The sequence below is a fragment of the Amblyraja radiata genome, chromosome 24 (genome assembly GCF_010909765.2).
Source record: "Amblyraja radiata isolate CabotCenter1 chromosome 24, sAmbRad1.1.pri, whole genome shotgun sequence".
Taxonomy (NCBI): domain Eukaryota; kingdom Metazoa; phylum Chordata; class Chondrichthyes; order Rajiformes; family Rajidae; genus Amblyraja; species Amblyraja radiata.
The window spans coordinates 35216843-35240732 of NC_045979.1; the positions used below are offsets into that span (position 1 = coordinate 35216843).

Below are 23890 nucleotides of genomic sequence, written 5' to 3' on the forward strand. Positions count from 1 at the left end.
CAATGCACCCTGGTAGTTGTAGTCCGTCCGGACCTGCGCGGCCTAACCCCCCCCCGCCACACACACACGTGACCGGTGCACCACGGGAGTTGTAGTCCGTCGCTGCGCGGCCTAACCCCCCCCACACACACACACACGTGACCGGTGCACCACGGGAGTTGTAGTCCGTCGCTGCGCGGCCTAACCCCCCCCCACACACACGCGTGACCGGTGCACCACGGGAGTTGTAGTCCGACCCTGCGCGGCCTAAACCCCCCCCACACACACGTGACCGGTGCACCACGGGAGTTGTAGTCCGACTCTGCGCGGCCTAACCCCCCCCACACACACACACACGTGACCGGTGCACCACGGGAGTTGTAGTCCCGCCCATATCATCCCCGCCCGACCAAAGCGGGACCATTGACTACACCTCCCAGAATGCAGCTCCCTCGCACAGTGCGCCCCCTGCCTCTCATTGCTGAGGTGACCTGTTGTCTTGTCCAACACATTTCATTGTGTACCCTTGACCCTGTGTTAACCTGCAGATGACAAAGAAAACTGAACTGAACTGATGATCTCCAGAGATGCCGCCTTTTCCCGCTGAGTTGCTCCAGCTTTTTGTGTCTGTCTATCTTCGGTTTAGAAACATAGAAACATAGACAATAGGTGCAGGAGTAGAGGCCATTCGGCCCTTCGAGCCTGCACCACCATTCAATATGATCATGGCTGATCATCCAACTCAGTATCCCGTACCTGCCTTCTCTCCATACCCCCTGATCCCTTTAGCCACAAGGGCCACATCTAACTCCCTCTTAAATATAGCCAATGAACTGGCCTCAACTACCTTCTGTGGCAGAGAATTCCAGAGATTCACCACTCTCTGTGTGAAAAATGTTTTCCTCATCTCGGTCCTAAAAGATTTCCCCTTTATCCTTAAACTGTGACCCCTTTTCCTGGACTTCCCCAACATCGGGAACAATCTTCCTGCATCTAGTCTGTCCAACCCCTTAAGAATTTTGTAAGTTTCTATAAGATCCCCCCTCAATCTTCTAAATTCTAGTGAGTACAAGCCAAGTCTATCCAGTCTTTCTTCATATGAAAGTCCTGACATCCCAGGAATCAGTCTGGTGTCTGCCAGCCAGTTCTCTATCCACATCAATACTGAACAATACTGAATACTTGAACAAACATCTGCAGTTCCTTTTTACACTGTTAATGAATTCCACAGATTCACCACCCTTATGTATCTATACACTGTATACAATGGCTCGATTGTAGTCATGTATTGTCTTTATGCTGACTGGCTAGCACGCCACAAAAGCTTTTCACACACTGTACCTCGGTACACGTGACAATAAACCAAACTGAACTCTGACTAAAATTCCTCATCTCCTTCCCAAAGGAACGTCCTTTTATTCTGAGGCTGTGGCCTTTTGTCCTAGACTCTCCCACTTGTGGAAACATCCTCTCCACATCCACTCTATCCACCCTTTCACTATTCGGTAAGTTTCAATTAGGCCCCACCCTCCTCTTGGGAGAGTGAAGGATGACTTGCTATCACCCCTATTGCAATGGGTTCTGCGGTGGTTGATAAGACCAATATGAGAACCACAAGCTGCCGCAGTTGGGGCAGGAGATGGCTGATGGGTGGAATGGGAAGTTGCGTACTTTATGTGGTAGTCTATTACTTAGGTCTGGTTTCTGTGTGCTCCCAATGCCTGCATTCAAGGCTCTCAAAACCATCCCAATGCTCGTTCTCCACTTTGATGACAAGGGCCAGAGATTCCCAGGTGTCTATGAAGGTGGTGCATTTCTTCAAGGCTTTAAGCACACCCTTGAATTTTATCTTTCGTCTGGTTAGCAATCCCTTCTCACGTCTACTCTTGGTTGTGCAACAGGTTGTACAACAAGGTGCGCAGGAGGGAAATGCAGATGCTGGTTATACGCTGAAGAGAGGCACGAAATTCTGGAGTAACTCAGTGGGACAGGTAGCATCTCTGGAGAGGAGGAATAGGTGACGTTTTGTGTCAGTCCCCTCCGTCACCTTGTTGTACAGCAATGGGCTCTGTGTGGAATGAGGGTAGACGAAAGTGCTGGAGAAACTCAGGGGGTGAGTCAGCATCTATGGAGCGAAGGAAATAGGCAACGTTTCGGGCTGAAACCCTTCTTCAATTTCAGACTGAAGAAGGATTTCAGCCCGAAACGTTGCCTATTTCCTTCGCTCCATAGATGCTGCTGCACCCGCTGAGTTTCTCCAACACTTTTGTCTACCTTTGATTTTCCAGCATCAGCAGTTCCTTCTTAAACCCTGTGTGGAATGATTTTCTCCTGGGATATTGCCTCATCCTCTCTTTATATAATTCTACAAATGTTAATCAAACTGTAGTATCACTTCAGGTCAGCTCTTCCCTCTGAAAGAGGAACCAGGCATGTGAACTGGCTAGACCATGGAAACTCCCAAATAGCAGAATAGGAGAATATTTGTGGAAATCCCATTCTGGAGATTGATCCCGGTGAAGTATTATGGGTTGCCAAAAGAGCAGATGTTCCAAAAATTGAAAATTCAGTAGCTCACAGGTTGGTAACAGTATGAAATTATTTTGGTCAATGATTAGATTTTGCCTGAGGCAAATCTAATTGCAACATCATATTTGGCAAGGATACAATGGGCCTGTTTCCCTGTCATACGTCTCCATTTTCACTGGCATTAGAAGAGTAGGTAATAGTTTTTTTCCCCCTGAGCTTGTTCCAGGCTCCACACCAGACGCACTGCATTCTCGCAACCACTCAAAAAGCAAAGGATCGCAGATGCTGGAAATCTGAACAAAAGATACAAATTGCTGGAAATTTGTATTTACTGGCAGGTCACGCTGTGATGAAACATGAAAAACATCAAGCAACTTAAAGATGAAAGTACACAAAAATGCTGGAGAAACTCAGCGGGTGCAGCAGCATCTATGGAGCGAAGGAAATAGGCAACGTTTCGGGCCGAAACGTTGCCTATTTCCTTCCCTCCATAGATGCTGCTGCACCCGCTGAGTTTCTCCAGCACTTTTGTCTACCTTCGATTTTCCAGCATCTGCAGTTCCTTCTTAAAAACTTAAAGATGAACACTGTTCCCCTGGTAGAGCTGCTGCCTCACTGTGCAAGGTCGGCTGCAGTCAAGTCAAGTTTATTTGTCACATACACATACAAGATATGCAGTGAAATGAAAGTGGCAATGCCTGCGGATTGTGCAAAAACAAAACAGAACAGAACCAGTATTTACATTTCAGAAGAAAAAAAAAGACACAACAGTAAATTAGTCCCTGGTACACAAAATTGCTGGGGAAACTCAGCGGGTGCAGCAGCATCTATGGAGCGAAGGAAATAGGCGACGTTTCGGGCCGAAACCCTTCTTCAGACTGATGGGGGGTGGGGGGGGGGAGAACGAAGGAAAAGGGGAGGAGGAGGAGGAGCCCGAGGGCGGGCGGATGGGAGGGTGGGAGGAGACAGCTAGAGGGTTAAGGAAGGGGAGGAGACAGCAAGGGCTAGCAAAATTGGGAGAATTCAATGTTAATGCCATACGGACGCAAGGTCCCCAGACGGAATATGAGGTGCTGTTCCTCCAATTTCCGCTGTTGCTCACTCTGGCAATGGAGGAGACCCAGGACAGAGAGGTCGGATTGGGAATGGGAGGGGGAGTTGAAGTGCTGAGCCACCGGGAGTTCAGGTAGGTTATTGCGGACTGAGCGGAGGTGTTCGGCGAAACGATCGCCCAACCTACGCTTGGTCTCCCCGATGTAAATCAGCTGACATCTAGAGCAGCGGATGCAGTAGATGAGGTTGGAGGAGATACAGGTGAACCTTTGTCGCACCTGGAACGACTGCTTGGGTCCTTGAATGGAGTCGAGGGGGGAGGTGAAGGGACAGGTGTTGCATTTCTTGCGGTTGCAACGGAAAGTGCCCGGAGAGGGGGTGGTGCGGGAGGGAAGGGAAGAATTGACGAGGGAGTTGCGGAGGGAGCGGTCTTTGCGGAAGGCAGACATGGGGGGAGATGGGAAGATGTGGCGAGTGGTGGGGTCACGTTGGAGGTGGCGGAAATGGCGGAGGATTATGTGTTGTATTTGCCGGCTGGTGGGGTGAAAGGTGAGGACCAGAGGGACTCTGCCCTTGTTGCGAGTGCGGGGATGGGGAGAGAGAGCAGTGTTACGGGGTATGGATGAGACCCTGGTGTGAGCCTCATCTATGGTGGCGGAGGGGAATCCCCGTTCCCTGAAGAACGAGGACATTTCCGATGCCCTGGTATGGAATGTCTCATCCTGGGAACAGATGCGGCGTAGGCGGAGGAATTGGGAGTAGGGGATGGAGTCTTTACAGGGGGCAGGGTGGGAAGATGTGTAGTCCAGATAGCCATGTGAGTCAGTGGGTTTGTAATGTATGTCGGTCAGGAGTCTGTCCCCTGTGATGGAGATGGTGAGGTCAAGGAATGGTAGGGAAGTGTCGGAAATCGTCCAGGTGTATTGGAGTGCCGGATGGAAGTTGGTGGTGAAGTGGATGAAGTCAGTCAGTTGTGTGTAGGTGCAGGAGGTGGCCCCAAAGCAGTCGTCAATGTAACGGAGGTAGAGGTCGGGGATGGGGCCCTGGTACGTCTCGAACAAGGATTGTTCAACGTACCCGACAAAGAGGCAGGCGTCGCTGGGGCCCATGCGTGTGCCCATAGCTACGCCTTGTGTTTGGAGGAAATGGGAGGAGAGTGTCAGTGGCCGGGTATAGGTTGCTCCTCTGGTCGAGGAAGAACCGGAGGGCTCCGAGGCCATCCTGGTGGGGGATGGAGGTGTAGAGTAAATTAGTCCCTGGTGTGATAAGAGTTTACGGTCCTAATGGCCTGTGGGAAGAAACTCCGTCTCATCCTCTCTGTTTTGACAGCGTGACAGCGGAGGCGCTTGCCTGACCGTAGCAGCTGGAACAGTCCGTTGCTGGGGTGGTAGGGGTGCTAGGAGGTACCCCAGTGACACCGAGGCAGTTGGGTGGGTGAGGAGAGGGACGTGGGTTGGCTGGCTGAGCCTGTCAAGGGCGATGGAATAGGCCCTGCAGTAGCCTGGGGCTCAGCTGGATTGGGAGCCGCTGCAGTACATTGAGCATGAGGACTGGTCTTTGGACATTTTGTAAACTGGTGCAAGTGTTATTGATGCAAAAATAATTTTACTGTTCAGTGGACACATGACAATAAAGCACCATTGAACCAAAAGACCAGGTTTGAACCTGACCTCCGGTGCTGTCCGTGTGGAGTTTGCATGACTTTGCATGGGTTTTCTCTGGGTGCTCCAGTTTCTTCCCACATCTCAAACGTGGGTGAATTTGTAGGCGAGTTTGTTGGCTTCTGTATGTTGAGACGTGGGTGAGTTTGTACGTTAATTGGCTTCTGTAAATGGCCCTAGTGTGTCGAGAGTAGATGTGAAAGTGATAATAACATAGAACGAGTGTGAATGGGTGATCGATGGTTAGTGCGGACTCGGTGATCCAAAAGGCCAGTTTCCAATCTGTATCTTTAAACTTAAGCTTTCTCCATAGATGCCCCCTGGTCTGCTGAGTACTTCCAGCATTCCTGTCTTTATCTCAGCTGCATGAAGATAGAAGTAACCTTGAAAGACACAAAGTGCTGGAGTAACTCAGCTGGTCAGGCAGCATCTCTGGAGGACATGGATGGGCAGCGTTTTGGGTCAGGACCTTTCTTCAGACATAAAGCATTGCCTACACATATCCTCAAGAGAATTTGCCTGACTCGCTGAGTTACTCCAGCACGTTGTGTCTTTTTTTTTTGTGAAGCAGAATCTTGAGTACGAAGGAACTGCAGATGCTGGTTTAAACCGAAGATAGACATCTGACCCGCTGAGTTACTCCAGGGCTTGTGTCCATCTACATAATATTGAGTGTTGTTTAATTTCTGACCATTTAAAAATGTTTCCTTATTCACTTTTCATATGAACCTTTTTTTTTCACTTCCTCTCTAAGAAGTTGACTCCTTGCCAGGGTACTTTCCGCACACTCTCGTCTGGTTATGCTTCAGATGTTACCCTTGCCTCATGGTATCCACAGCTGTGTTTGTGGGAAGCCGTGTAAGGGATAGATGATCAAAGTCTTATCTTGTCCAAAACAGACACAGCATGCTGGAGTAACTCAGCAGGTCAGGCAGCATCTCTGGAGAACATGCTCTCTGGAGTAACATGCATTCATCTCTGGAATAACAAGCTGAGTTACTCCAGTACTTTTTTTGGTATAGACCCAGCATCTGCAGTTCCTTGTATCTTCTTTTCCTGTCTGTCACGTTTCATAGACCATAGAACAATATTTGTGCCAAACATGATGCCAAGTTAAACTGATCTTATCATCATCTATATCTCTATTCCATGCCCTTCATTTAAAAGCCTTTAAAAGATTGGAAACAGTTAGTTTACAGCATCTTCAAAGTATAGAACGTTCCAGATTTAATTATAAACTTAAATTTTAAACAATTATCAATCAGATGACAGGCAGCCTGAAATAAACCGTCTTGGGAAGAGTTCTCAACACAAGACATCACCTATCCATGTTCTTCAGAGATGCTGCCTGACCCTCTGAGTTATTCCAGCACTTTGAGTCCTTTTTTGAAACAAACCAAGTTGGGGCTACAAAACATATCACAGCGCCAGAAACCCGGGTTCGATCTCGATCACGGTTGCAGTCTGTACGGAGTTTGCATGTTCTCCCTGTGACCTGCGTGGGTTTTCACCGGGTGCTCCGGTTTCCTTCCACACTCCAAAGACGTACAGGTTTGTAGGGTGATTGGCGTGGTATAAAATGTAAATTGTCCCTAGTGTGAGTAGGATAATGTTAGTGTACGGGGATCGCTGGTCGGTGAGCCGAGGGGCCTGTTTCCTCGCTGTAGCTCTAAACTAAAGTTAAACACAGCAATTTCGACGCCAGAAACATTGTACCAAACGGGAAAACGACAAAGAGAAAATAATAGAGGCAAATGAATCAAAGGGAGTTTGTCATTGTATGACATTTTATTTTAGCAAATACAGAGACCCCAGGATGTTCACAACATCTTGGCAATTTAGAATATAAATATTCATTTTAGACATAATGTGCAGGAAATCGGGGGCAGAAAACGGAACAGAACAGGGTGAGTCCGGACAAATAGCCGTTCACAGTACAAGAATGAGGTTAGGATAAAACACGTCTGGCCTTAATACAAATATTGTTATTAGGATGCACTTTTTTTTTTTGCATTTTAGATCACATTCCACAATAAAAAAATTATAATAAGTGCACATTGAAATCCCTACAACTGATCAGTTAAATGCTGATAAACTTGAGTTAATATTAAAACCCACTCCACAATTGCACAGACTTCATTTCAGTCTGGGTGCTTCAACGCTGTTGAGGCAGCAAATTCAACGCAGCCGTCGTGATTTTCTTATCTTCGGCTTGAGAAGCCACGGACAGTAAGAGTGAAGGGCCTGTCCCACTTACGTGATTTTTTTCGGCGGCTTGCCGGCACCCGTCATGGTCGCGGCGGGTCGCCGAAAATTTCCAACATGTTGAAAATCCAGTGGCGACCAGAAAAAAGGTACGGCTCTTTGGGTGACATACAGGTGTCACGTGTCAACATGTCGCGGGGGTGACGCCTGTACGGCCGTGAGTAGTCGCCCAAAGAGTCGTACCTTTTTCTGATCGGCGCTGGATTTTCAACATGTTGAACATTTTCGGCAAACCTGCTGCAACCATGACGGGTGCCGGCAAGTCGCCGAAAACAAAATCGTGTAAGTGGGACAGGCCCTTTCGGCTGGTACCTTGCTCCTCTGATATAGCAGTCACAAAGCCAAGGAGAGCAAAATACCCTAAAATAACTCGTAAAATATATTTCTGGTCTTGCCAAATGAAAATAATTAAAATCCTTCATAAAAATCATTTAATCTAGAATGTGCATTTCCACATAGAGATTCAAATTATTTAATACAAATTCATTAACAGTTATCAAAATATTTATATACGCTACAGGTCGCTCCTTTTAAGTTCGAGCAACTAACAGTGCTCTTTAGGAAGGAGATACTGTAGCCACCATTTTATTTCTATAATTTGTTATTTAGATATGTGAAATGTGCAAATTTCAGTACAATTAATGTGTTCAGAAAATAAGAAAGTGTTACTGTGGTTTAATATATTTGACCATTTAGTATGAACAGTCCAAATCAAATGGGAATTATGTGAAATGTATGAGCATCAAAACATTGGTTGCAATGATCCAAACTATGGCAAGCTAGCTGAAAGAAATTGCCTGGCACATTCCTTCAAATTAAAAAAAGACACAAAGTGCTGGAGTAACCAGCGGTTCAGGCAGTAAATCTGTGGAGAGTGTGGATATGTGACTTTTCGGATCGGGACCTTTCGGGATTGTGATTAAGGGCCCTGACCCGAAACGCCACAGGTCCACATTCTCCTGTGATGCTGCCTGACCTGCTGAGTTACTCCAGCACTTTTAGTGTCTTTCCCTGGTAAACCAACATTTGCAGTTCCTGGTTTCTACAATCTGGTCTTGGCATCTTGTTCACCACAGACATTTCAGGTCGGAATCCTTTTACTGGTTGAGTTACTCCAGCAGTTTGTGCCTTTTTTTTTGTCGTTGTAAACCAGCATCTACAGTTCCACGTTTCCACCCTTCTGGAATATTCCTACCATGAGCTCAAGTAGGGTCTGTATCCAAGCTATGGTCTCAGCAATTGGGCAATGTGTTTATCAGTTCAAGGGGAGTGGATACTCAGTGAGAAATATATCCACACAGAGGACTGAGGACCTGCATTAGAAGCTCATGGATGGGATTGTAAGCTACAAGTCAGGTCAGTAACTCAGCGGGTCAGGCAGCATCTGCGGAAGGAAGGGAAAGACGACGTTTCGGGTTGGGGCCCTTAATCAGAAGGAGGGTCTGAAGAAGTGTGCCCACTTGAAACGTCACCTATCCATTCCCTCCGCAGATGCTGCCTGACCCGCTGTGTTACTCCAGCATGTTGGCTTTTTCACTCAAGATTCCAGCATCTGCAGTTCCTTGCGTCTCTTTCTCTCTCTGCACCTCGCAGCCTGACAAATGTTTCCAGCAGACAAAATGGACAAGAAGGAACTGCAGATGCTGGTTTACACGATGGACACAAAATGCTGGAGTAACTCAGGCAGCGTCTCTGGAGAAAAGAGAAAAGGAATGGGTGACGTTTTGGGTCGCGTCTGAAGAAGGGTTCCGACTCAAAACGTCACCTTGCACCGTATGTTTACAATTTCCTTTGCAATAATCTTTGGGAGCTACAATAAAAAAAGTGCAATATAGAAAGGTGTCCAAAGGGACTCCAGTTGTACTCCCGCTAAATCTATACGTTTCATCAGAGACCGAGATATCGGGATGCATCACAGCTTGGTTTGGGAACGGCTCCGTCCAAGACTGTAAGGAAAGGAACGCAGTTTGCAGCCCAGTGGTATGAATATTGATTTCTCTCACTCGGGTAGCCCCGGCATTCCCTCTCTCTATATCCGTCCCCCGCCCAAGTCGCACCAGCTTCTCATTTTCACCCAACAAACAGCTACCAATGACCAGTTTCCTTTATCATCGTCACTTTTTTGCATATCTTTCATTCATTGGTCTTTATCTCTCCACATCTATATCTCCCCTGATTTCCCTTATCCCTAGCCAGTCTGAAGAAGGGTCTCGACCCGAAACATCACCCATTCCTTCTCTCCGGAGATGCTGCCTGTCCCGCTGAGTTACATCCAGCTTTTTGTGTCTATCTTCCCTTCCATTGACACAATTTATACCTCACGCTGCCTCAGCAAGGCCAGCAGCATAATCAAGGACGAGTCGCACCCTGGCCACTCTCTCTTCTCCCCTCTCCCATCGGGCAAAATGGTACAGAAGTGTGAAACTGCACACCTCCAGACTCAGGGACAGGTTCTTCCCAGCCATTGTCAGGCAACTGAACCATCCTACTGCAACCAGAGAGCGGTCCTGAGCTACTATCTATCTCATCCGGGACCCTCGGACTATCCGTTCCCGAAGATTGTTCCCGATGTTGGGGAAGTCCAGAACAAGGGGTCACAGTTTAAGGATAAGGGGGAAGTCTTTTAGGACCGAGATGAGAAAAACATTTTTCACACAGAGAGTGGTGAATCTGTGGAATTCTCTGCCACAGAAAGTAGTTGAGACCACAGTTCATTGGCTATATTTAAGAGGGAGTTAGATGTGGCCCTTGTGGCTAATGGGATCAGGGGGTATGGAGAGAAGGCAGGTACAGGATACTGAGTTGGATGATCAGCCATGATCATATTGAATGGCGGTGCAGGCTCGAAGGGCCGAACGGCCTACTCCTGCACCTATTTTCTATGTTTCTATTTTTCGTCAGGCATTACTGGCTTTACCTTGCACTAAACGTTATTCCCTTATCATGTATCCGTACACTGTCAATGGCTTGATTGTAATCATGTATGATCTTTCCCCTGGCTGGTTAGCAACTAAAGCTTTTCACTGTACCTCGGTACACATGACATACACTAAACTGCTTTACAATCTTAACCGTCTCTGATGAAGCATACTTTTTGCTAACTCTAGACTCCCATGAAGAAACATCTGCCCTTGCAGGTTCAATGATCAATAGCGTTCAATCTACTATCACTGGCAAAGAATATGGTTAACTAATGGTTTCAGTTCCTTTCGAAAGCGACAGTCAGTTTGTGGTACAATGTTTTGTGATAAACATGCCTGTGTGAAAGAAAGTCTAAGAGCTTAGACAGTTTAAGGAGTTTTCTTAAAAGAAAAAGCAGCACTTCGGTCCTTCCTGGTGACAATGTGTTGCGAAACTCTAAGGGAGAGACACATTGAAACTAAATGCGTAGGAAGGAACTGCAGATGCTGGTTTACACCGAAGATAAGACACAAGATGTTGGAGTAACTCAGCGGGACAGGCAGCATCTCTGGATAGAAGGCTCTGAAGAAGGGTCTTGGCCCAAAATGTCACTCATTCCTTCTATCCAGAGATACTGCCTGTCCCGCTGAGTTCCTCCAGCATTTTGTGTCTGTACACATTGAGACCAGTTTGCTGCTGGGTTGAAATTTCAGAAGATCCACGAACCTTGTACAATAACCATCTCAACCTGGGTTAACAGAAAGGTGTACGACACAAATTGGCACTTATGATAAACAGCTGTCAAGTGAAGCAACAATTATTTTCCATGAGCAACTGGCAGCCACATCTGGCTTCAGACAGATGTTCCTGTGTTACTGGGCACTTTTTGGTTTAATGCCAAAATGTTCAGGATAAAATGTATATAGTCCTAAAATTCTACAATGAGACTAGATTAGAGAGTCTAGCCCAGCCAAAGGCATTAAGTGACTTTAAGAGAAATAAGTCTTTGGCGACTGCATTTACCACCACTGTTTGGAGTTGAATTCGCTTTCCTTCACTCAAAGCCTTGCCCTAATTTACCAGCCCACAGCAGTCGATGGCTTTCTACTCTGACAGAGAGAGAGAGAGAGAGAGAGAGCGAGAGAGAGAGCGCGCGCCAAGGTCCAAAGTGAAGCAGGTGCACAGAAGAATTTTCCATTCACGCTGCTACAAATTCCTACATCAGATATCGATTCCAAACCATGATTCTAGTGTTACCTACGTCAAATTGATCGATTGAAAAATACAGCACGGAAACAGGCCCTTCGGCCCACCCACTGATCGCCCGTTCACACTAGTTCTACGTTATCCCACTTTCGCATCCACTCCCCAACACACTTGGGGGGCAATTTACAGAGGGGCCAATTAACCTACAAACCCGCACGTCTTTGGGACGTGGGAGGAAACGGGAGCACCCGGAGGAAACCCACGCAGCCATGGGGAGAACGCACAAAAACGGGCAGCCCCCGAGGTCAGGATCGAACCCGGGTCTCTGGCGCCGTGAGGCTGCGGCTATACCAGCTTCGCCACCGTGCCGCCCTGTGGGTGCCTGAAACACGCTGGCGGGGGTGGGGGTGGGTGGAGGAAGATACGACAGTGATGGTCAGGAACGAACCCGGGTCTCTGGCGCTGCTAGGCAGCGGGTCTGCCCACTGTGCCGCACCCATCTGGTAGGTTCTCACAAAACAAGAGGCAAGGAAAAAAAAAATTAAGGATATAGGCATTAATCTGTATATCTATATCTAAATCTATAGATATAAATGATACATTAAAGAATCTCACAGTATAGTTGATGCACAATGCTGATCATGCTTCGTGAATTCATTATTGTCCCGTCCATTAAAGAAAAAGCTTCTAACAGACTTTCTACCCCGTTCCCCCTGATCACCCCCCCCATCGATTTTCAACGGAGACACAGTGGGTTCCCTTCGGAAGATTGTTCGGTGCACTCCAGTAAAGAAAAACCCACCGTGTACTTCAAGTCCAAATAACAGGTTACATCTCCTCGCACAATAAAACATATTATCCACCGTTAATTTGAATTAGCAGCTTCCAGTTCTGAAGACAATGTCCAGTTTACCTTGCTGCAGGGTCCAGTTCCAGCGCAGCAGGGAATCCATTGCGATATCTCTTGATCAAGTAGTGTTTGCAGTTTCTTTAGGTATCTCTGGCGGTGGCTGCAATGGGGCTGCAGGTGAAGCAGCCTCCGCTGTGTAAAGTTTCATCAAACGCTATCTTCATTGAATTGCACTTAAAAAAAATTCTAATCCCCCGCCCCCTCCTCTCTACATCTTTTTTTTTAGAGGGGGTAAAATAAGAGGGAGGCCTTCATTTTTTTTCTTCCTTAATCGCCGACGTCAGCATCTCGATCTCCGATCAACCAGAGGACGTGGAAGCTGAGGGCGAGGAATCCTGTCCCCAGCAAGTCTCCCAGTGCAGTCAGGTAAGGAATGGAGAAGTTATCCGGGTCCATGCCTCGTCCCCACATCCAGTGGATCATCCAGTCAGCAACGTACAGCAGGATCAGTACCTGTGTGAGGACAAAAGAATGGAATGCTGTGGCTTTACAAGGCACCGGTCAGACTGCACTTGGGAGTATTGTGAAGATGGACACAAAATGCTGGAGTATACTCAAGTACTGGAGAAACTCAGCAGGTGCAGCAGTATCTATGGAGCGAAGGAAATAGGCAACGTTTCTGGCCGAATCCCTTAGGGGTTCGGCCCGAAACGTTACCTATTTCCTATTTCCTTCGCCCTAGCTTTCGGCCCGAAACGTCGCCTATTTCCTTCGCTCCACAGATGCTGCTGCGCCCGCTGAGTTTCTCCAGCACTTTTGTCTACCTTCGATTTTCCAGCATCTGCAGTTCCTTCTTAAACGCTGAAGTAGACTCAGCGGGTGAGAGGCAGCATCTCAGGAGAAAAGGAATCGGTGACGTTTTGGGTCAAGATCCTTCATCAGATTACGGTCTGGAGAAGGTTCTCGACCCGAAACGTCACCTATTCTGGTTACGGGTGCCAGGGGTTATGGGGAGAGTGGGGTTCAGAGGGAAAGATAGATCGGCCATGATTGAGTGGTGGAGTAGACACGAGGGGCCAAATGGCCTAATTCAGCTCCAATAACAAAGAATAAAATCGCACAACAAAGGACACAGAGTGCCCAAGCGATCACAGGGGGATCGTGCCAACTCCACACAGACAGCACCCGTGGTCAATAGACAATAGGTGCATGAGTAGGCCATTCGGCCCTTCGAGCCATTCAATGTGATCAGGGCCAGTGTGGGTCTCTGGCTCCCTCTGTGCCGCTGTGCTGTCTTACTTGCATTGTGTTCCAAGTAGTCCAGGAACCCAAAGTACAATCAAACTATCATAGAACCGAATTTTAATAACTCACAACCCAACAGTCTACAGTTGGGTTGTTTGAGGTAACATTAACAGTCCAAATCAGACTCTAATTTGAAGGAAGCCCCGAGGCATTTCAAATGTAAATAATGAACGTACTTGCAGTAGAGCAGCCATCATATAGAAGGTTATAAATATTGGCGTGAGTGTAGTGTGTCCCCCTTGCATGGAGTTGATGATGTACAGAAAGACCAGGTGCCCAGGAACGACGAGAAGAAACAAGACTCGCGATGACCTGGAATTCAAATCTGCGAACGAAAGAAAGAAACAAACCCTTACTCTCTCCAGCTGGCAGTGAGCACAATTCACCATGACGCCTTCATAAAACTAATCGCTGATCAGACTGCGGTAGAGAGTGCAGGGGATAAATTATTGGAGAACGATCTACAAGGTTGGACCAGAGTCAGGGGTTCGAATCCCATTTTGTGGGCGGCATGGCAGCGCAGGGGCCTCCCAGCTCCAGATTTGATCCTGACCAGGGGTGCTGTCTGTACGGAGTTTGTACGTTCTCCCTGGGACCGTGTGAGTTTTCTCCGGGTGCTCCGGTTTCCTCCCACACTCCACAAACTCGCAGGTTTGTAGGTTAATTGGCTTCGGTAGAGAATGTAAATTGTCCCTAGTGTGTGTAGGATAGTGTTAGTGTACGGGGATCACTAGTTGGCATGGACTCAGTGGGCCGAAGGGCCTGTTACCTCAGTTTATCTCTAAAGTAAAGGAAGATGAGATGAAAATGCCAAACGGAAAGATGGATACATTGCTACAAAAGCCATCATTCGGGTAGGAATTTTATGGCTAATCTAATGAGAACACTACAGTGTGGAGAAATATAATCTTCACTCTGCATTTTCCCCCTTTGCACGTTCTCCCTGTGACCGCGTTGGTTTCCTCCGGATGCTCCGATTTCCTCCCACAACCCAAAGACGTGCGGGTTTGTAGGTTAATTGGCCCTCTGTAAGTTACCCCCGGCGTGTAGCGAGTGGATACCAAAGAGCTAGAGTTACTGTGGTCAGGATCGAACCTGGGTCTCCGGCGCTGTGAGGCAGCAACTCTGCCAGCGTGCCGCACATTATGAAGGGAGGATTTCTATGGAGGACGCAAAACTATTCACCATTGTCACTTTGTTAAACTAACGGCCATTTTGGGATTTCCCAAAGTTCAACAAGGAAATCCCAAAGTTGCTGTTGCTGCTGCTCCAGTCTGTGATGGGGCCATTACACTGTCACTATTAGTCATGCTTCTCCCCTTGTTCCTCACAGCTCCGAACGGTTCCTCCAGGACCTCTGACCACAGGTCCAGCAACTAACTAACCATTTAAAAATCGTGTATGCATATGTGTACAAAAATATACATTAAAAAAATAAGTGTGCCCCTATCTATAAAAACACACACACACACATGTGCATACACGCATATAAATGCACTGTATATATACAAATATGCGTGTATACACACACACAAATATATATGTGTTATATATACACTTGTATACACAAATGTGTATATACATACACACACATAAATATAAATGCATATAAAATATGTATACACACACATATATACACACACATATATAAATATACATATATTATATATACATATATGTACCCACACACATAAAACAGACAAATAAATAAACAATACGTAGACAAAAATGCTGGAGAAACTCAGCGGGTGAGGCAGCGTCTATGGAGCGAAGGACGTTTCGGGTCGAGACCCTTAAGGGTGAGGCAGCATCTATGGAGCGAAGGAATAGGTGACGTTTCAGGTCGAGACCCTTCCGGGTCTCCAGCATTTTTGTCTACCTTCGATTATTCCAGCATCTGCAGTTCTTTCTTAAATAAATAAACGATAATAGTGTAAACTCAAAAAGAATGTCCTCAGGTCTGGAAGTTTGGAGGTTGTGGTGTTTAATAGCCTGACGGTTGTGGGGAAGAAGGTGGGCGTTACAGCTTTCAGGCCGGTCTACAGTTACGCCGAGGGGTTCTCACCGGGGCTGCAGAAGGTCCGGCAGGGACTGGGGCAGGTCTTGTGCATGTCCCCCGGCGTGGCACCCGGCACGGCAGACAGGTGGAGGTAGGTCGAGATCCTGCTGGCCTGCACTGCCACCAGGTTGCCGCCAACACCTGCGGAGAAACGGCAAGAGAGGCCACACGTCAAACGCAGCACGGCGACACGTTCCCACTCGCCCCGCAACACCTGCTTCATCAAAAGCTTCAGTCATTCAAACACTTCATCAAGCTTTGACACAACTCAAGGAACCTTTAAAAATATAACACACTTTGTAGATAGCGTAGTCTACACAATAGCGCAGTGGTAGAGTTGGGATAATTGGGACACAGCTACCAGCCTTGGAGGGCATCTACCATACACTGCTGGAGAAACTCAGCGGGTGAGGCAGCACCTATGGAGCGAAGGTATAGGTGACGTTTTGGGTCGAGAACCTTCCTCAGGAAGGCCGTCAGCATAATAATAATAATAATGGATGGGATTTATATAGCGCCTTTCTAATACTCAAGGCGCTTTACATCGCATTATTCATTCACTCCTCAGTCACACTCGGTGGTGGTAAGCTACTTCTGTAGCCACAGCTGCCCTGGGGCAGACTGACGGAAGCGTGGCTGCCAATCTGCGCCTACGGCCCCTCCGACCACCACCAATCACTCACACACATTCACACACAGGCAAAGGTGGGTGAAGTGTCTTGCCCAAGGACACAACGACAGTATGCACTCCAAGCGGGATTCGAACCGGCTACCTACCGGTTGCCAGCCGAACACTTAGCCCAATGTGCCATCTGTCGTCCCGTTTAGTAAACCTGCCCTATCCGTATACCCATCCAAACGTTTCGATAGTTCCTGCCTCAATTACCTCCTGCGGCAGCTTGTTCCATACACCCGCCACCCCTTGTGTAAAACGCCATGAGCATCTACAAAGACTCCTCACACCCTTGCAATAGTCTGTTCGAACTCCTACCTTCCGGCAGACGTTACAAGGCCTTCTACGCCCGCACCTCCAGACTTAGGAACAGCTTCATCCCCAGAGCTAAAGCTGCTCTGAACTGGCCCTGCTGAGTGCCCCCCCCCCCCACCCCCACATGAACCGTCTCCCTCGGATGGTCACGTCACACATCGACCCGGCACAGACCTATTTGCACTTTAGGCTGGTTTACTGGGTTTTTTTAATCTTGTTTCCCTGGGTGTATAAATTTTTAGTTAATTAAGTTATTACATCGGACGGAAGCTGCATACCAAATCCCGTTGTACCTCTGTGCAATGACAATAAAATATATTATTATTATTATTGCTGCTTTACAGAGACAGACAGGGTTCAATCCTGACTACCGGCGCTGTCTTTATATTCTCTCCCTGGGAACACGTGGGTTTTCTCCGGGTGCTCCGGTTTCCGACCACATTCCGTTACTGTGCGGATTTGTAGGTTCATTGGCTTCTGTAAATTGTCCCGAGTGTACAGGTGATCCTCTTTGATCTCTAGTTTAGTTTCTATTTAGTGATCCAATGTGAAAATAGCCCTTTGGCTGACCAGCTGGGCCTATTTCTACATCAGATTTCTCGTTTTCACACCTTAGGTAGACACAAAATGATGGAGTGACTCAGCGGATCAGTCAGCATGCCTGGATAGTAGGAAAGGGTGATATTTGGGGTTGAGACCCTTCTTTAGACCGAGTGTCAGGGGAGATAGGAAAGGGTAAGGTGTGAAAATGAGATATCAAAGAGGATAATCAATGGATGGTAGAATGGATGGTACACAAAAATGCTGGAGAAACTCAGCGGGTGCAGCAGCATCTATGGAGCGAAGGAAATAGGCAACGTTTTGGGCCGAAACGTTGCCTATTTCCTTCGCTCCATAGATGCTGCTGCACCCGCTGAGTTTCTCCAGCATTTTTGTGTACCTTCGATTTTCCAGCATCTGCAGTTCCTTCTTAAACACTGTAGAATGGATAATTGTTAGCTGAGGGGAAGCTTTAAGGGACAGGAGCATCAGTGGAAAGGAACATAGAAACATAGTGCAAAAAAATTCAAGCCAGCACCACCATTGAATATCATCACGGCTGATCATCTAAGATCAGTACCCCGTTCTTGCCTTTAGCCGTAAGAGCTAGATCTAACTCTCTCTTGAAAACACCCAGGGAAAGAACAGGTGATGTATCAGGTCGGGACCCTTCTTCCGACGGGAGAAAGGTCCCCGATCCGAAACGTCACCTATCCGTGTCCTCCACAGATGCTGCCAGACCCGCTGATATGCTCAGTAGGAGTAGGAGTAAACGGGTCCTTTTCACAATGGCGGGCAGTGACTAGTGGGGTACCGCAAGGCTCAGTGCTGGGACCCCAGCTATTTACAATATATATTAATGATCTGGATGAGGGAATTGAAGGCAATATCTCCAAGTTTGCAGATGACACTAAGCTGGGGGGCAGTGTTAGCTGTGAGGAGGATGCTAGGAGACTGCAAAGTGACTTGGATAGGCTGGGTGAGTGGGCAAATGTTTGGCAGATGCAGTATAATGTGGATAAATGTGAGGTTATCCATTTTGGTGGCAAAAACAGGAAAGCAGACTATTATCTAAATGGTGGCCGACTAGGAAAAGGGGAGATGCAGCGAGACCTGGTTGTCATGGTACACCAGTCATTGAAAGTAGGCATGCAGGTGCAGCAGGCAGTGAAGAAAACGAATGGTATGTTAGCTTTCATAGCAAAAGGATTTGAGTATAGGAGCAGGGAGGTTCTACTGCAGTTGTACAGGGTCTTGGTGAGACCACACCTGGAGTATTGCGTACAGTTTTGGTCTCCAAATCTGAGGAAGGACATTATTGCCAGAGTGCAGAGAAGGTTCACCAGACTGATTCCTGGGATGTCAGGACTGTCTTATGAAGAAAGACTGGATAGACTTGGTTTATACTCTCTAGAATTTAGGAGATTGAGAGGGGATCTTATAGAAACTTACAAAATTCTTAAGGGGTTGGACAGGCTAGATGCAGGAAGATTGTTCCCGATGTTGGGGAAGTCCAGGGCAAGGGGTCGGGTCACAGCTTAAGGATAAGGGGGAAATCCTTTAAAACCGAGATGAGAAAAACTTTTTTCACACAGAGAGTGGTGAATCTCTGGAACTCTCTGCCACAGAGGGGCCAGTTCATTGGCTATATTTAAGAGGGAGTTAGATGTGGCCCTTGTGGCTAAGGGGATCAGGGGGTATGGAGAGAAGGCAGGGATGGGATACTGAGTTGGATGATCAGCCATGATCATATTGAATGGCAGTGCAGGCTCGAAGGGCCGAATGGCCTACTCCTGCACCTAATTTCTATGTTTCTATGCTCCAGCACTTTGTGTTTTGCTGAATGGGAAAAAGATGTCTAGACTCGATGGCAGCAGTGAGCAGCATTCAGTACTGCTGCCATCTAGTCAATTCAGGTCAGGTTGGGGGGAGATCCCCCCCGCCACGGGTACCATGTAATCCCGTGCTCCTGCTCCATGGTCGGATAGTCGGTGACTAAACCGTCTCCCCCACCTGGTTTGCCAGGTGAGGAGGGGGCTGTGGACCCCCAGCAGGAGCAAAAAAAAAAAAAAAAAGACCTGTCAAAGGGCGGATGAGCTCCTGGTGAGCCAACGGCCATCCACTTCAGTAGAAGTTGCGATCACTGTTGTACACGGCATTGTAAGGAACGATGATAAAGCACACACTGGAGGACAGAGATGTGTGGTGCGTCCGTCACCGTTCCCGTCGGAAACCAGCGCCACTGCGCCGCTGATGTTTTCAACTATGATGAATGAATGCTTCAGACTGATTGTGCATTCGATAGTTTTTAGCACCACCCACCCTAAGCCTCAGAGTGCACGCGTTATAAGATAAATAAATATACTTGCCATTGATAACTGGGGTGAAAACAGCAATCCCTGCAAAGTTTGGATCAGACACCGTTTTGTCCAAGATCAGCCCACCGACGCTGCAAGATAATGACAGTACAGAGTTACAAACACATATAGAAGAAGCCCGCGTGTCGGAAGGATGCTGGTCTACACCGAAGATAGACACATACTGCTGGAGAAGCTCAGCGGCACAGGCAGCATCTCCGATTCAGATTCAAACCTTATTGTCATTGTGCAGTGTACAAGTATAGAGACAACGAAATGCAGTTCGCATCTCACCCAGAAGTGGGAACACAGAATAATGGAACAGTAAAATAGATATGTATATACAGTAGCAGTAATGTAATGTTCAGGGGGGGGGAGATCAGTCACTGGGGGAAGAAGGGGGGGGGGGTGACTGGCAATCACCAAGGTGCAAGTTAAGTAGGGTAACAGCCGCAGGGAAGAAGCTGTTCTTGAACCTGCTGGTCCAGCAACGGAGAGTCCTGTAGCACCTCCCAGATGGGAGGAGGGTAAACAGTCTGTGGTTGGGGTGAGAGCAGTCCTTGACGACGCTCTGGAGAGAAGGAACGGGTGACGTTTCAGGTCGAGAACCTTCTTCAGACTAAACAAGGGTCTTGCCCGAAACGTCATCCGTTCCTTCTCTCCAGCGATGCTGCCTGTCCGGCTGAGTTACTCCAGCATTTTGTGTCTGTCTTCTTTCCATATAAAAGACTAGTATGTTCAGCATCCCTTACGAGACGATGGAACGAGCTGCCAGAAGGAGTGGCGAGGCAGACGTTTGGATGAGTACATGGACAGGTAAACGGGTTTCAAAGGTTACGGGGAGAAGGCAGGAGAGTGGGATTGAGAAGGAAAAAGTAGATCCACCAGCCACCACCTCTGGCAGCACGCTCCAAGCACTCAACACTCTCTGTGCAAAAAAACCCCCAACTTGCCCCACACATCTCCTTGAACGTTTGCCTCTCTCACACTAAAGCTATGCCCTGTGATAATAAATATAGATTTGACAAAGCTACACATGTGACAATATCGACTCCGACTACTTTTGAATGGATATAAAACAGATCTTATTGTATGGTTTTGATGAAAAGCGGGGGAGCTCCCCCTAGTGTCCAACGTAATATTTATTCCTCAATGAAGATCACTGTCAAAATATTTGGTTATTATTGCCTTGCTATGTGCAATTTAGTTGCTGTGATTTCACAACTAACTACACTATAGGTTGTGTTTAAGAAAGAATCGAAGGTAGACAACAATGCTGGAGAAACTCAGCGGGTAGTAACGTGTGGGCGGCAGGGTGGCGCAGTGTGTAGAGTAGCCGCCTCACAGCGCCAGAGACCCACCCAGGTTCAATCCTGACTACGGGTGTTGTCTGCACAGAGTTTGTACGCTCTCCCCAATGACCGTGTGGGTTTTCTCCGGGTGCTCCGGTTTCCTCCCACGCCCCAAAGTTGCACAGGTTTGCAGGTTAATTGACTTCTGTAAAAATTGTAAATTGTCCCGAGTGTGTAGGATAGTGCTAGTGTGCGGGGTGATCGCTGGTCGGCACGGACTCGGTGGGCCGAAGGGCCTGTGTCTGCTGTAAAGTCCAAAGTATAATTTCGAAAAAAAGTGTGGGAGGTCCATTAGTGCCCCGGGCAATATTTATTCCTCACTCAAAATGACTAATCAAAATATTGGGTTATTATCACATTGCTATGTATATATTGGTTGCTGATTCACTATTATAAAAAAATGATTACACCACAGGGCAGTAATTAATTGCCCGCAAAGTGCTCAGTACGTGAGACATCGTGCTTAAGTATAGTATGACTTAATTGGATTGCATGTCTCTATGTACATATCTCTATAAAGTACAGTTGACTGTAGACAGTGGTACAAGCCAGGAGCAAAAAGTGTTTTATGGTCATATCTCCTAAAATGAAGCAATGAAATCCTTACTTGCAGCAGCACAATAGGTATCCACACACAGTACAGGCCCACCACAGATTTTCCACAAACTGGTGGTCTCCTTTGATCTGGACAATATGATGAGAGCACACTTATAATCCCTATCAGTCCCCCTGAAGAAGTGCCGCCTCGGCTGGGCGCGGCAGTCGATCGCGACCTCATCGGGATTTCCACGGCCGATCTGCGGGTGGAATCTGCCCCCCTGCGGCCGGGGCTCTGGAACTCTGGCCCGGCCAGAGCCGGCAGATCCGTTCCCATAGCCGACTTCTGAGGCAGACTTTGCGGGCCGGTGTCTTGGCTACCTGGCGGCCTAGGCGGAACGTTCCGGTACCGTTGGGACTCCTCTCGGAGGCCGTGACCTCTGTTGGCCCGGCAAAGTGGATAATCCAGAAAGGAGTCAGTAGACAATAGACGCAGGAGTAGGCCATTCGGCCCTTCGAGCCAGCACCGCCATTCAATGTGATCATGGCTGATCATCCCCAATCAGTGCCCCGTTCCTGCTTTCTCCCCCATATCCCCTGACTCTGCTATCTTTAAGAGCCCTATCTAGCTCTCTCTTGAAAGCATCCAGTGAACCGGCCTCCACCGCCCTCTGAGGCAGAGAATTCCACAGACTCACCACTCTGTGAGAAAAAATGTTTCCTCGTCTCCGTTCTAAATGGCTTACTCCTTATTCTTAAACTGTGGCCCCTGGTTCTGGACTCCCCCAACATCAGGAACATGTTTCCTGCCTCTAGCGTGTCCAAGCCCTTAACAATCTTATATGTTTCAATGAGATACCCTCTCATCCTTCTAAACTCCAGAAGGAGTCAGAAGGAACTGCAGATGCTGGTTTATATTGAAGATAGACACAAATAGCTGGAGTAACTCAGCAGGTCAGGCAGCACCTCTGGAGAAAAGGAATGGGTGACGTTTCGGGTCGAGACCCTTCTTCAGACTGAAGTATTCCTTTCCTCCAGAGATGCTCCCTGACCCGTTGAGTTACTAGTCCTTTTGTATCTAACTTTGAAAGGCTCTGGAACTAAGGGTGCCGGAGAATCGGTGCGGGACCTGTACTCAGCAGACACCTTAATAAACACCGGAAAGTTCAACAAAGGTTTCAAAATCTACCAGTAGTGTAACTGTGAAGCCAGCAGGGGGCGCAAAGCTGGGCTGGTCATACCTGCTGATGGTCATGGCAATGATGACAGGCTCCCAGCCAGAGTACAAGACCTCTCGTGTAGCCGGGTTCTTCTTGGATATGATGATCCACAGGGGGGCCAGCACCACGAAGAAGGCGCAGACGAGCGGGTTGATGTAGGGGTGAGCCTCTGCAATCACACAAACCATTCAACCGTGTCAAACGCAGGGGGGAACATTCCCGACAGCGGGACAACCAACAACCACATATCCGAGGAAGGGCGAACATAGACACAAAAAGCCGGAGTAACTCAGCGGGACAGGCAGCATCTCTGGAGAGAAGGAATAGGTGGCGTTTCGGGTCGAGACCCTTCTTCAGTGCTGGCGTTGGAGAGGGTCCAGAGGAGGTTTACGAGAATAATTGGGTTATCATATGATGAGCGTTTGAAGGTACTGGGCCTCTACTCTCTGGAGTTTAGAAGGATGAGCAAGGGGGGGGGGGGGGGGGGGAGAGGAAACCTCATTGAACCTTACGGTTCAATGGGCGGTCACGGTGGCGCAGCGGTAGAGTTGCTGGTTTATATTGGAGACCCGGGTTCGATCCTGACTACGGGTGCTGTCTGTACGGAGTTTGTACGTTCTCCCCGCGGATTTTCTCCGAGATCCTCGGTTTCCTCCCACACTCCAAAGACGTGCAGGTTTGTAGGTTGATTGGCTTGGTAAATGTACAAATTGTCCCTAGCATGTGTGGGATAGTGTTAGTGTGCAGGGATCGCTGGTCGGCGCGGACTCGGTGGGCCGAAGGGCCGGTTTCTGCGCTGTATCTCTAAACTAGACTAACCTTACTGAATAGTGAAAGGCCTGGATATAGTGAATTTGAAGAGGATATTTCCACTAGTGGGAGAGGCCAGAATAAAAGAACAAACCTTTAGAAAGGAGATGAGGAGGAATTTCTTTAGTCAGAAGGTGATGCCTCTAAATGTGTCCTATCCATGAACCAGTCTAAATGTTTCTTAAATGTTTAGTTCAGTTCAGTTCTGGTTAGTTTATTGTCTCGTGTACCGAAGTGCAGTGAAAAGCTTTTGTTGCGTGCTATCCAGTCAGCAGAAA

The 23890-nt window shown here is 47.8% G+C and overlaps 1 protein-coding gene across 4 annotated transcripts in view; it reads right to left on the reverse strand.

The window, feature by feature from the left end:
* Nucleotides 1–12768: 12768 nt before the first annotated feature.
* Nucleotides 12769–23890, reverse strand: part of slc41a1 (solute carrier family 41 member 1) — a 40918-nt gene continuing 29796 nt past the window's right edge. For all 4 annotated transcript variants that reach the window (XM_033042912.1, XM_033042915.1, XM_033042913.1 and 1 more), the window contains exons 7-11: nt 22824–22971; nt 19706–19785; nt 15815–15949; nt 13926–14074; nt 12769–12957 (exon numbers count right to left, since the gene is read on the reverse strand). In XM_033042912.1, coding sequence (XP_032898803.1) covers nt 12772–12957; nt 13926–14074; nt 15815–15949; nt 19706–19785; nt 22824–22971 — 698 coding nt within the window. In that variant the 3' untranslated portion in view covers nt 12769–12771. The remainder of the gene's footprint in view (nt 12958–13925; nt 14075–15814; nt 15950–19705; nt 19786–22823; nt 22972–23890) is intronic.